Raw genomic sequence first — 12,451 nt, 5'->3', positions numbered from 1 at the left:
AGATTACCACTGGGAGCAGCAGCCTCATAGGGAGCAGCCGTGGAAGGGAAAAGTGCACACGGACGCGCTGAGCCTGCCTCTTCTCTGGGTTACCACTTCCTGTGGGTTCTGCAGCTGGGCCTGCATAAACTGGGGCTGGTGGCAGGTGTGTGTCTGAGCTTTTCCTGCCAGTTGGCAACCCAGTTGCATGGTGCATTAATTTTATAAATTATAGTAAATGGGTAGAGCAACATTTTCAAATGCCTGACTTCACTAGTTCATCTTAAACCCTGTAAATACCTTTCGGTTTCCATTATTGTTTTCCTGGACCTATGTAGTTAAGTGTAAGCTAGAGTAAATTGTTTCAAAATCATGACCAAAATACATATGGTGAAGATATGAAAAACTGATACATTCACCTCACCAAACATGGTCTATAATTTTCCATTATATACGTAGCCATACATGCTCTTAAGTCCATGAAGGTGGGGACCAGGGCTACCTTGTTCCTGGAAATATCCTCAGAATTTAGCAATGTTATTTGTTCATTTGACTATTAGTTGCCTTTTTAAAAATAGTACCTTCCAACATATCCTTTAAAGGGGCTTTTGTTAGGAGATAGTAACAAAGTAAATGTTTAGAAACTCGGTTTGCTTTACAACTTTGCCAAGAGATAATTCTTATTTTTATTTTTTTGCCTTTGACTCCATTCTCAGAGATAATTAATGATTAATATGGAAATTACTGTTTTCCAGGCTTGAGCTCTCCCAACATGGCTTTCCTTGGACTCTTCTCTTTGCTGGTTCTGCAAAGTCTGGCTTTAGGGGCCACTTCCCCTGATGAAACCATTGCTGAGCTGTCAGTGAATATGTATAACCATCTTCGAGCCACTGGGGAAGATGAAAATATTCTTTTCTCTCCGTTGAGTGTTACCTTCGCTATAGGAATGATGGAACTTGGGGCCCAAGGGTCTACCCTGAAGGAAATCCGTCATTCAATGGGATATGACAGCCTGAAAAATGGTAAGTGTGCTGAAGTTTAATTTTTCAAGGTGGTTTGACTTTAACTTTCAACTCAGTTATGTTGTCTTGGGCCATAGGTAGCAATACTCACATAATGTGAGACGGTGATCTCATTGAGGTGGTATGGCTAGGAGAACCATTAGGAAACCCAAGAAATGTCTTAATTCCTGGCTGCATCCTTAGCTGAGTTAATCTAAGAAACTTATAGATTTTATTTATTATTATTTAAATAAACCTCACTGTGGATAAATAAAAGCAAGCATGGTTCTTACTGAGTTTCCAGTCTAGAGGGAGAGGCATGTGTCAATCAATTATCACATAAATAAATGAAAATTTACAACTGTGGTAACTGCTATGAAGAAAAGCAACATGATTCTCTAAGAATATCAGAAATCTTTGCTTAAAGCCAATTGTATCTTCATTTTTTAAGTAACATCCAATAATTTTTTTGAAATGGTTTATTGTGAAAATGTTATGTATTGGGGAAAGTTTTTAGCCAAAAGGTGTTTTGTAATCATTTTGACATGATGTATGATTTCTATGGTAATGCTTTTACTATACATGAGAATCAACTCATTAAAAAGTTAAGAACTCCCTGATTTCTAAGGGACTTTTTTAGTTATAAGGCAAAAAAAGCCCAGTGAAAGTAAAATTTCAAGGAATATTTTGATTTTTAAATTAGGTAACTAAGCTTAATTCTTATTCCTGTTAAATATAAAATGAAGACCAATTTAATGAGAATAACCTAAGTACTTTGAAAGGAGACAACCAAAAAATCTCTATAGATTCTACTGAGACAACAGTTAAAACGAAAAATAATACCAGTGTAGAATACTCAAAGTTAATTTGAAAATGTAGAAATGGCACAAATATTGGAACCTGCTAGTCATGTCGATGCGGGGAAAAAACTAGTGCTCTTCCCTTGGGCTCCTGTCTCATCAATCTCCCTTGCTGTGTTTTACTGCTTCTCCACTCCCGGTGGTCATTCACTGTGTTTGTTCCACTAATAAACTTATTGTTTGTCATTTTGCAGGTGACGAATTTTCCTTCTTAAAGGATTTTTCTAGCATGGTAACTGCTAAAGAGAGCCAGTATGTGATGAAAATTGCCAATTCCCTCTTTGTGCAAAATGGATTTCATGTCAATGAGGAATTTTTGCAAATGCTGAAAAAATACTTTAAAGCAGAAGTAAATCATGTGGACTTCAGTCAAAATATAGCTGTGGCCAACCATATTAATAAGTGGGTGGAGAATAACACAAATAGTACGTCATTTGGTTCCTTTCTTTCTCTAGTAGCTTAGTTTTAACTCTCCTCTACTTCTGAAATTGTCTCTTCACTCCATTTGAATTTTTGAATGTTAGCATTTAGTTGAGTATCTAATAATTATTTTGTATAGATTACAGTCTTTTTAGAGGCATTGCTTATGAATAAACATTTTTAAAAAAGATTTTATATATTTATTTGACAGAGAAAGAGAGACAGAGAGAGAGGGAACACAAGCAGGGGAAGTGGCAGAGGGAGAAGCAGGGTTCACCGCTATGTGGGGCTCAATCCCAGGACCCTGAGATCATGACCTGAGCTGAAATCAGATGCTTAACAAATGAGCCACCCAGGCGCACCATGAATAAACATTTTTGAAAGAACTTAAATGTTTTGGCATGTGAAGAATCTTGGCACTGTGATAAATCAGTCTGAAATCTGTCTCTTCAATCATGGTTTTCCTCTGCATGGTAATCTTAACTACTGTATGGAATTTTGGTTGCACTGACTTATTTAAGAAGTTAGATACCAGTTAGGATGGCAATTGGTGGGCCTCTTAAAAATATACTTAAAACAGAATATAAGAGTTAAAAATCAGAGTTGGGCTTTTTTAAAATAAAGATTTTATTTATTAATTTGAGAGAGAGAGCGAGAGACAGAGCGAGCACAAGGAGGGGGAGAGGCAGAGGGAGAGGGAGACACAGACTCCCCGTTGAGGTAGGAGCTCAATCCCAGGACCTGGAGATCATGACCTGAGCTGAAGTCAGACGCTTAACCATCTTAACCATCTGAACTACCCAGGCCAGCCGCCCCCAGAGTTGGGCTTTTAAATGACAGAACTTGATTGGTAATCAAAAAAATTGTATAGGATTTCTTAAAAAAAAAAAAAAAAAAGAGCAGCCCATTTTAAGCCCAAGTAAGTGGAGAATTAAAAGAGACACATTTATTTTCAAATTTATTTCTAATCTTGGGGTACTTGACTGGCTTGGTTGGTTCAGCATGTGACACTTGATCTTGGGCCTGTGAATTTGAACCCCACATTGGGTGTAAAAAAATAAAATCTTTTAAAAATAAATAAAATTTGTTTCTAATCTATTCTTTAAAAATGTATTTATAATACAAATTTTGGTCCTAACTTTTTCAACTATGACGTTAAAATGTAGGATAAAAGAAACTTATGTTCATATTTTAACATTCAAAGAATAAGTCAAGAATAATAATCCACTTTGAATAGATTGAATGATTAAAAGCTGTCTATTTCCAAAATCTTTTTAAACATTTTTAGCTATCAACAAAGACCCAGTATCTTTGAAAATAGATTTGTAAAGGAGTATTTCAAATGATAGGTAATAAGTCATGATGAGTTCAATTGGCTTTCACTCATCTGTTTTCACCTGGTCTAATGCAGTTATATTTGGTGGAAAGATATCTAATATATATGGGGGGAATTTTTAATTGGTCGACATTTTAATCATGTACACTGTTCAAGAATAAGCTCAGTAAAGATTATTGAGGGCTTACTCTGTGTTAAGAGTTGTACATGCATCATTACAACTAGAAAGTGGTGAAGCCTGAGATTCTGTTGTATGTGGTTCGATGGTTTCTACACGTGTCAAGATCCTACCAGTGTTATTGCAGGTGGGTGTGTTTTAGATCTCCTTAATCTGTAACTCGTGTGTGTGTGTGTGTGTGTGTGTGTGTGCGCGTGTGTGTGTGACGTTTTCCCTTTGAAATCAAGATACTTTCAGTTTTTATTGTAAATTTGGTAATGGTATACAGTTTTTCTGGTTACTCTATCAGACAGTAGTTTGATAGCCTTTTGGATCCGTTTCACCTTCAAATTTAATACGAATCTTCGTCTATTCATTTCTTCCTGAATAGGTCTGTTGAAGGATTTGGTATCCCCAAGGGATTTTGATGCTGGCACTCATTTGGCCCTCATCAATGCTGTCTATTTCAAGGGAAGCTGGAAGTCACAATTTAGACCTGAAAATACTAGAACCTTTTCCTTCACTAAAGATGACGAAAGTGAAGTCCAAATTCCAATGATGTATCAACAAGGGGAATTTTATTATGGTAAGACATTCTGGCTTTTATTTCTCTCTTCTTGCAGTATATTAACAAGTTTTTAAGAAAGAACATGAAATATTTATTACTCAAATATCTTGTCAATCTTGTTTGGGCTACAATTCAATTTCCTTGGCTCCATTTTCAAAGGCCTCTAATTAGATCCTGAGTGAATATTATATGCATTGACAGTTTTCCAATATACTTCTTTAACTTATAAAGTTGATTTCACCTGCAGAGTGGCTTTATTCATGGGCAAACACCTGACCTTGTATAAGAACACTCTGGGTTACTCCAAAAAGCACTGGCTTTGGGTGGTTGTCAGCGACCCATATGTTCCACTTTGCTCTTGCTTTGGATTCCTTAGCACGTTTTGAATTACAAGCATTTCTATAAAATTTTGCTTTCAGACTGTGTATGCATGCTCAGACATAATTATTCATTCATAGTTTTATTTATTGAAAGTCTATGATTTGTGATAGAACTCAATTTTCTTGACATTACTTTCAAAGATATTTCATTGGACTTTTCAGAAGTTTAGGGTGTTAATCCTTCGTATACACTACTTGAGAACCAAAATGTTTAATGGTCTAAAGGACCTAGATCAGTTATAGGAAAATACTCATAACAGAAGCATTACATTTTCTTTTTGAAAATGGGGGAAATTTTAAGGTAACAGCAGGGCCATTTGTTTTAAAGACTTCTTTATTTTTTTTATGGAAGCCTGGTGAATTTAGCTAAATTGTTAGAACACAAAGCCCATTACCTAACTAACCTCATTACCTAATTTGAAGGCCTTAAGCACCACAAATACCCTAGGTAACTACTGTAGAATGTAATAGATTTCATTTTGACTATGCTATCTTGGCCTCAAGACTTTTAGCTGTGGTAATAATCAAGTCCCAGGTAGTACGTGGTTCATTTTTCCCTCCTTAGAAATCAGGTGGGTATTTGCAAATGTGAATTACATCTCACTTGGATCCAGGGCTTTATTTTTCTAACCAGGACTTAGCATCATTTCTAAAGATATTCTTTAAATATATATTCATTTGAAGTATCTCATTTAAAAATAAAAAGTAAATCTAGAGAACATATGACAATTTTGATATAATTCTAGGGATTCTAAAATAAAATAAATTCTTTAGGACTGAAGATTCATTTGATTTCAGGGCCTATTTTTTTTAAAACCCTCTTTTTCTTGGATGCCTGAATTTCTTATATTCTATACACTATTTTGGAAGAAAGTTATAACAAATTAAACCTTTTATTTGAGCTGGGATATGGGCCTTGATCACCTTTCTTTTTGTTTTAGGAGAATTTAGTGATGGCTCCAATGAAGCTGGTGGTATCTACCAAGTCCTAGAAATACCCTATGAGGGAGAGGAGATAAGTATGATGCTGGTATTGTCCAGACAGGAAGTTCCACTGGCCACTCTGGAGCCATTGGTCAAAGCACAGCTGATTGAAGAATGGGCAAACTCTGTGAAGAAACAAAAAGTGGAAGTGTACCTGCCCAGGTACGAGGCTCCTGTGGGCCCCCTCTGGTAGCATGGAGGGAGAGATGTCAATGTAGGTTCCGACTCAGGAAAACTCTGGCCACTGCCTTTGAATTGTAGGTCTTACCTGCTCTCTTCCTCCTCCCTCCTTTCCCCTCCTCTCCTTCTCTCCCTTCTCCTTCTTGTAAACTCTTCTTTTGTACTCACGAGGTCCTGCCCAGAGACACAAGCTCACTTATCGATTCACTCAGTACTATTTACCAAGACTTAGTTTCAGATCCGAGTCAATATTCTTAGCTTCATTTTAGAAGATTTCTCAATAGATCGTCTCTGAATATCATTTGCATTGGCAGTCTTCTGTATTTCATTAATATTTAAAGTTGATTATAGCTGGAGAGAAAATAATCTCCCACGTTGTTGGAAGAAGCACAAGCAAGTTTCTGTGCTCAGTGCCAAGATGCAACCATAAATAAGGAGGAAAAAGCTGAAATTTCTCCCTGTGGATTCAACAGTAAAATCTATGCAGGGCCTTGATGTTCTTCTCAACCCTACCTCCGGCCACTCCCCACAACAAACCCTTTGTACCATGTACTACCCATGTGCACGTTGCCATGCTACATACAGATAGCATGCTTCTTGCCTGCCTCCAGGTCTCTACGCATGTTTTTGCATTGGCCTAAAATGCTCTTCTCATGTTTCTTTGCCTGATACTGGTATTGTGTACTTCTCTGTATATTTTTAAAGAAATTCTTTTTTGATAAAATGAGAAATTCAGTACAGTGTTAATGCTTCCCTTATTAAGTTCCATGAATTAAGTGCAGCATGTCCAAATGCTTCAAATCCGTGAGGACGCAGTTATTTAGGCGTATTTTAACAGAATTTTAAATGAATGCTTAATAAGTATCACATATTCTAATTCAACCATATTCACTAGAAAATGTGGCCTCCAGGTCCTGTCCACTGAGAAATTGAACGTGGCAGCAGAAGAAAATTAAATTTTCATTTTCTAAGAGATACTCTTCAATTATGAAATAGTTTAGCTTGCTTGCTCATATTAATGCCTGACACTAAACTAGGCACAGTTGATTACCATGTATCCATTACTCCAGAAGTTCTATGAACTCTCCCTCTGCCTGGTTAGTGCATAGAGAGAAAGGCTAAATAGCTAGATAACATGAATCTGGTTTCCCTTTTGAAGAAATTGACTGTTTTCAAATACTGATGTGTAGGTAATAATCAATAGGAAACGATCCACCCCTCCCATTTGATAGTATTAGGATACGCTAAATGTTCGATGAGGGTAATGATGTTTATGACCTCACTTTAGCAAGGGTAAAAATGTGTTATGAGCCATTTCCTAGGTTTACTCAAGTGTCTATCTTAAAATGTTTGTATAATTTTATTCACATGGAGATATTACTCTGAAACGGCAACTTTGCATTTCTATAATTTGACCACATTCTTGTCCTGCTCCACAGGTGCTTTTACTTTCTATTATATTAGATTTTATGCATATAGGTTTGAAATGCCTTTTTTAAAAGGTATAGGGTATATCGAGGGGGGAGAAGGGGCAACTACTTTTGTATTTTTATTAGTTTTCCCCCTGAATGATAAGTCCTACAGGAATCAGATGCTGAATTGAAACTGTATTTTTATACAAAATATAAAACTCTATTCAGGAGAGGGTAAAATTGCTATACCTATGTGATATCACAAATCCAGTGAAATACCAAAAGGTTAGTGCACAGTCATACATTTCTAAGATTTAAATGAGATGACCAGATATTCTTCCAATTTACTCATGGTAGCAAAAACATTTTGGCTAATATAGTAAAAAATATATGTAAGATATCTAAAAAGCATTTTAGAATAATGCCTAGCACAGAGTAAGCATCATGTAATTATTATCTGTTATCACTATTATTATTTATTTTCAGTGTACATTTTAAGTCCTAGTATTCACCTTGTGTTAATCCATGGGTAGCTTTATATATACTTTTCTAACAGTAAGATTTTTTTTAAAAACCTTGTTCTGATGAACATTACCCTCTTCATTGTATAAGGCGCAAGACGATTGTTCTAAAGTGAATATCAAATAACTTAATACTTGGAATGTAGAGGTACCTGGCTGCCATATCTTTCCACTCTGACTTTTGTAGGCTCAGATTTATCATTTGTGATCAGAGTGCTAGAAATCAATGGATATAAAGTGGTTTTCTATTTTGTAAGCAGAGACCATCCTGTTAGTTTGAAATGATTGTCTTAGAAATTAAGCACTTTAGTTTCATGTTTATAAAAGAAAACTAATACATAAGCCGTCCGATTTTGTTCTTTGACATGAGTGCTTTTTATTAGGTTTTTCTACAGAAGGTGTCTTGATTAGTTTCTTAATTGCTTACAAGTTTTATAAACCTCCTTATATGTAATATATATTTATTCTTTTCTAACACTTGCTCTCCACACCTGAGTCTCTGATGCTTCTGCCCTCTACATACCTCTTCAACTTACTCAGAAAGTTGCAAATGCACGATTACATTATTAAAATAGGCATGCTTTTTTGGGTTTAAAAAAGCTGTGTTGTGGCTTTTTATTTTTAAGTTCAGTGGGCGAAATGTAAAATCTACCTATAGTTTGTTTGTTTTTAAATAGCCATTGTTAGAATTATAGTTAGTGGTGGGGCACTTTGCGGTCAGACAGACCTTAGCTCATATCCTCATTCTACCACCTACTAGGTGTGTGACTAGGGCAAGTTGCTTAGCTTGTCTGAACTTTGGTTTGTTCTTCTGTAGAATAGAGATAATAGTACATAATCTCATAGGATTCTGTGATGTTATCATAGGATGATTAAAGAGATACCGTATGTGAAAGAACTTGCATAGTGTCTGGGACATTGTGAGCCCTCAGGTATGGGAGATGATAATGATTATTTTATGAATATTAGTCTATAGTAAGAGGAAAGAGATAGTAAATGCATAAGAGCTATTTCTCGGTAGTTTGATAAGGAAACAAAGACGAGAAATGGATAGTGGAAATTATTCACATCCTGTCTTCAACTTTGAACAAACATGCTCATGGTCACCTAGATTGTTTTCACTTCAATGTATGTGTATTGTTCTATACCAGACACTATAGATATTGAAATAAAAAAGATACTAGATTTGACTAATTTACATCTAAAGCAGCAGAGATGAAATAGCTATTTAATCAAATTACTTCACCACTACTAAAGTGCAAATATACACCTTAACATCTATAGTAATGTGAATGTTATACGTCACTGCAATGTCGTAAGTGCTATCAACACAATCTGCCCTTTATTACATGCCTCCTACATGTTGGAACCATCCTAAGACTTCTAGGAACTTTTGGGGCACTTGGATAGCTTAGTTGATGGAGCATGGAACTCTTGATCTCATGGTTCTTAAGTTCGAGCCCCATGTTGGATGTAGAGATTACTTAAAAATAAAATCTTTTTTTTTTTTTTAAAGACTTCTGGAGGGGCACCTGGGTGGCTCAGTGGGTTAAATGTCTGCCTTCGGCCTAGGTCATGATCTCCAGGTCCTGGGATTGAGCCCTGCATCTGGCTCTCTGTTCAGGAGGGAGCCTGTTTCTCCCTCTCCCTCTGCCTGCCACTCTCACTTCCTCTCTGTCAAATAAATAAGTAAAATCTTAAAAAAAAAAAAAAAAGGACTTCTACAAACTTTACTCAATCCCCGCAACAATACTGTGAGGTAGGTATTATTAATGTCACTTCCTACATGCCAAATCCAAGGCTCAGAAATTAAGGAACTTGTCCAAATTCAACCTGGCTAAATTACCATCCTCACCTGAAACAGTAAACCTCAGAAGTGTGAAACAAACCAGGTTGCTCTTAAGAAGTACAAAGCATCCTTACTGATCTCTTCCTTCACTTTCCTATTTCAGGTAGATCAGGACATATAGAATACGACCTGGATCCATGCCCCTGCTCTGCCATTTATTAGCCATATGACCTTGGTCAAGTTATCTCATCTTTCTCCTCCTTGGTGTCTTCTTCTGTTAACTGAGGATAATAATAATACCTACCTCCAAGGATTTTAGTGATATTTGAACTAATCTGTTACACTCTTGGAATAGTTTTTGGTATAGAGTAATCTCCATATAAGTGACAATCAATCAATCAATAATAAATGTAACACACACACGCAAAGCACCTTAATCAAGCCATTGAATGTATTCTTTGAGACATTCCATACTTCCCTACTCATCCCCCTTTTCTACTTTCACAACCAACATCTGCTTTTTGTAGGAAACAAAAGAAACAGTGCTAAGTCCAAGTTAAAGTGTAGGATATGGATAAAATTCAGGACTTGGTTTAATATGTTTGCTATACATTTATTTCTCTATTTGTCATATTTTCCATAAACATGAACTTGCTAAAACTATTTCCCCCGATTATTCCTCTTGATGTCTGAGTGTTGTTTATAGCAACCATTCCCTTATCATTCTTAAAACCAGACATCAGAAATCATGCTAATGTGATGTTTTGTGACTGTGACAAACTTAGCTTTTTTAAGGATACAGCCCATTGCCTAAAAACTTACATTTATGATCTATATTGATCAAGAAGCAACATCTTAGGAGAAAAGGAAATGTTTACTTCTAGTTGTTCTCACTTTTTATGAAAAAGTAATAACCTTTGCTTAAAAAAAAAAAACAACAACTGCATTTGTGTGTCAATGCAGCCATGTTTGCTCCATGGTTTTCACTAGAAAGATGGGGGATACAATTCACTGGTTTGGGAGAGACTCTATATTAGGACCAATCAGGCTCTCTGTGGAAACCATTTTTAAAAATTAATATTCTGTTCATGGCCACTGTACTTATTTTCATTTCAGTTTTAAGTAATGTTTTATTTCTTCTTGCAAATGCGATGCACATTTATGTATAATTCATAAAGCCCATTAGCACACAAAAAATACAAATTTGTTATTGTTTTGCTTAAAAAAGAATCTCTAATATAATTGTAAAACTGTACAGTTTTTAATATGTAATATTTAATTCACTTTCGTTGATTAACATCTTTTCTGTGATGCTACCTGGAAAACAGGCTTAGGTCCTGGAGGTTAATATAACCAGGAAGATATATCTTTTTAACATGGTAGCTTTTATGTTTCCTTCCTCTGAGTGTATGGAGTTGAAATGTAAGATGTATCTGTTATACAGCAATTGGATACAATGTTGGCTCTCCCTTTCCACAGGGAGCTGAGCAAGGATGCTCTGAAAAGAATGAATGTAAATGTTTGATTAGCCATTGACAGCTTAAAAAAATCCAATATGTTACTAGGTCACACGATTTTGAAGGCTACTCATTTACATGTTTTATATTCTTGACCTCAAAACACTTATTCTACCATATATATCACAGTTTTGTGTCCACATCAAATAGTTTTCCTACTTAATACTTTAATACTGTTCTGATACATTATTCTTTTTGCTGTCTCCTCTTTTTATAAGCACAATCAAATACTAGCAGTCAAAAGCCAGTTTTAGCATAATTTATCATTAAAATCAACATATCCAACATTTTTTATTCTTGTCCCAGGTAACAGGATGCTGTAACTAAATGCTTTCCCCCCTCTGTGTTCTCCAGGTTCACAGTGGAACAGGAAATTGATTTAAAAGATGTTTTGAAGGCTCTTGGAATAACTGAAGTTTTCATCAAAAATGCAAATTTGACAGCTTTGTCTGGTAGGAAATAAACACCAGTTTTTTAAAAATGTTATTATTTCATGAAAGATTTTAAAAATGATGATGTTCTCAGCACCTTAAAGATTTAAGGGTCAAAATTGTTCCAGGGGGTGGGGGAGATGTAGAGGCTGCTTTTAGGCAAAAGGCTTGAGCAATAGAAACTTGATCAAGGCAGAAGAGCCCACAGTGACCCCCTGGCTGAACGTAGACACACACACTCAGAGTACCCGTAGGCCCTACCTAACCAATGGGCTACTTGCAACCCCGTGCAGTTACCAGAAAAGGAAAAATTCCATTTGTCATCATATCTCTTCACCTTCCCCCTTTAAAAACAGCCTCCACCCACTGGCCTCCTGGCAGACAGCCTCTCCTCTGCTGTCCTGCCCGCTGTTCCCTTATGGTGTATTCACTAAACTTCTAGCTCCTTTTAAAAAATTAAATAAATAAAAATTTTTAAAGAATGATGATGTCGAACCCTCTATTTACTATGGAGTTCTGAGGTAAAATAAAGTTATCATTTGCCAGATAAATATAACAAATATATTTACCTTCTATACACAAAGCTATAAATAACAGTCATAACATTAAGTTTATATTATTCTGGTCCACATCTTATCTTCAACAGTAGATATTCTCCAGAAGACAGCAGATATTCTCCCCATCCTATCTGACACAATGCCTTGTAGATAATCAATAAACATGTTGATTTAATACCTCAATATGTCCAGTTACAGTAAATTATATAGGAAAGAAAGAAGGAAGAGAGGATAAATGCATGCCTGCTGTGAGAACCACACTTTTTAAAAGAATACCTAGTGAGATTATGTAAAGATTATTTGAAGTCTTCAATAAGAAAAGAGTGGTTTTGAAGAAGTAGCTTCAAAATATAGCCGGC

General features: G+C 35.8%; 1 protein-coding gene across 5 annotated transcripts in view; it reads left to right on the top strand.

The window, feature by feature from the left end:
* SERPINI1 (serpin family I member 1) overlaps positions 1–12,451 on the top strand; it is a 69,235-nt gene that overhangs the window by 42,754 nt on the left and 14,030 nt on the right. For all 5 annotated transcript variants that reach the window (XM_008710312.2, XM_040621641.1, XM_040621639.1 and 2 more), the window contains exons 2-6: positions 735–1,001; positions 2,035–2,265; positions 4,145–4,339; positions 5,643–5,847; positions 11,459–11,556. In XM_008710312.2, the coding sequence (XP_008708534.1) occupies positions 752–1,001; positions 2,035–2,265; positions 4,145–4,339; positions 5,643–5,847; positions 11,459–11,556 (979 nt within the window). In that variant the 5' untranslated portion in view covers positions 735–751. The remainder of the gene's footprint in view (positions 1–734; positions 1,002–2,034; positions 2,266–4,144; positions 4,340–5,642; positions 5,848–11,458; positions 11,557–12,451) is intronic.

The sequence above is a fragment of the Ursus maritimus genome, unplaced genomic scaffold, assembly GCF_017311325.1.
Source record: "Ursus maritimus isolate PB19 unplaced genomic scaffold, ASM1731132v1 scaffold_4, whole genome shotgun sequence".
In the NCBI taxonomy this organism is placed as follows: Eukaryota; Metazoa; Chordata; class Mammalia; order Carnivora; family Ursidae; genus Ursus; species Ursus maritimus.
The sequence above is the reverse complement of the archived record's forward strand: the minus strand, read 5'-3'. Positions and strand labels throughout refer to the sequence as shown.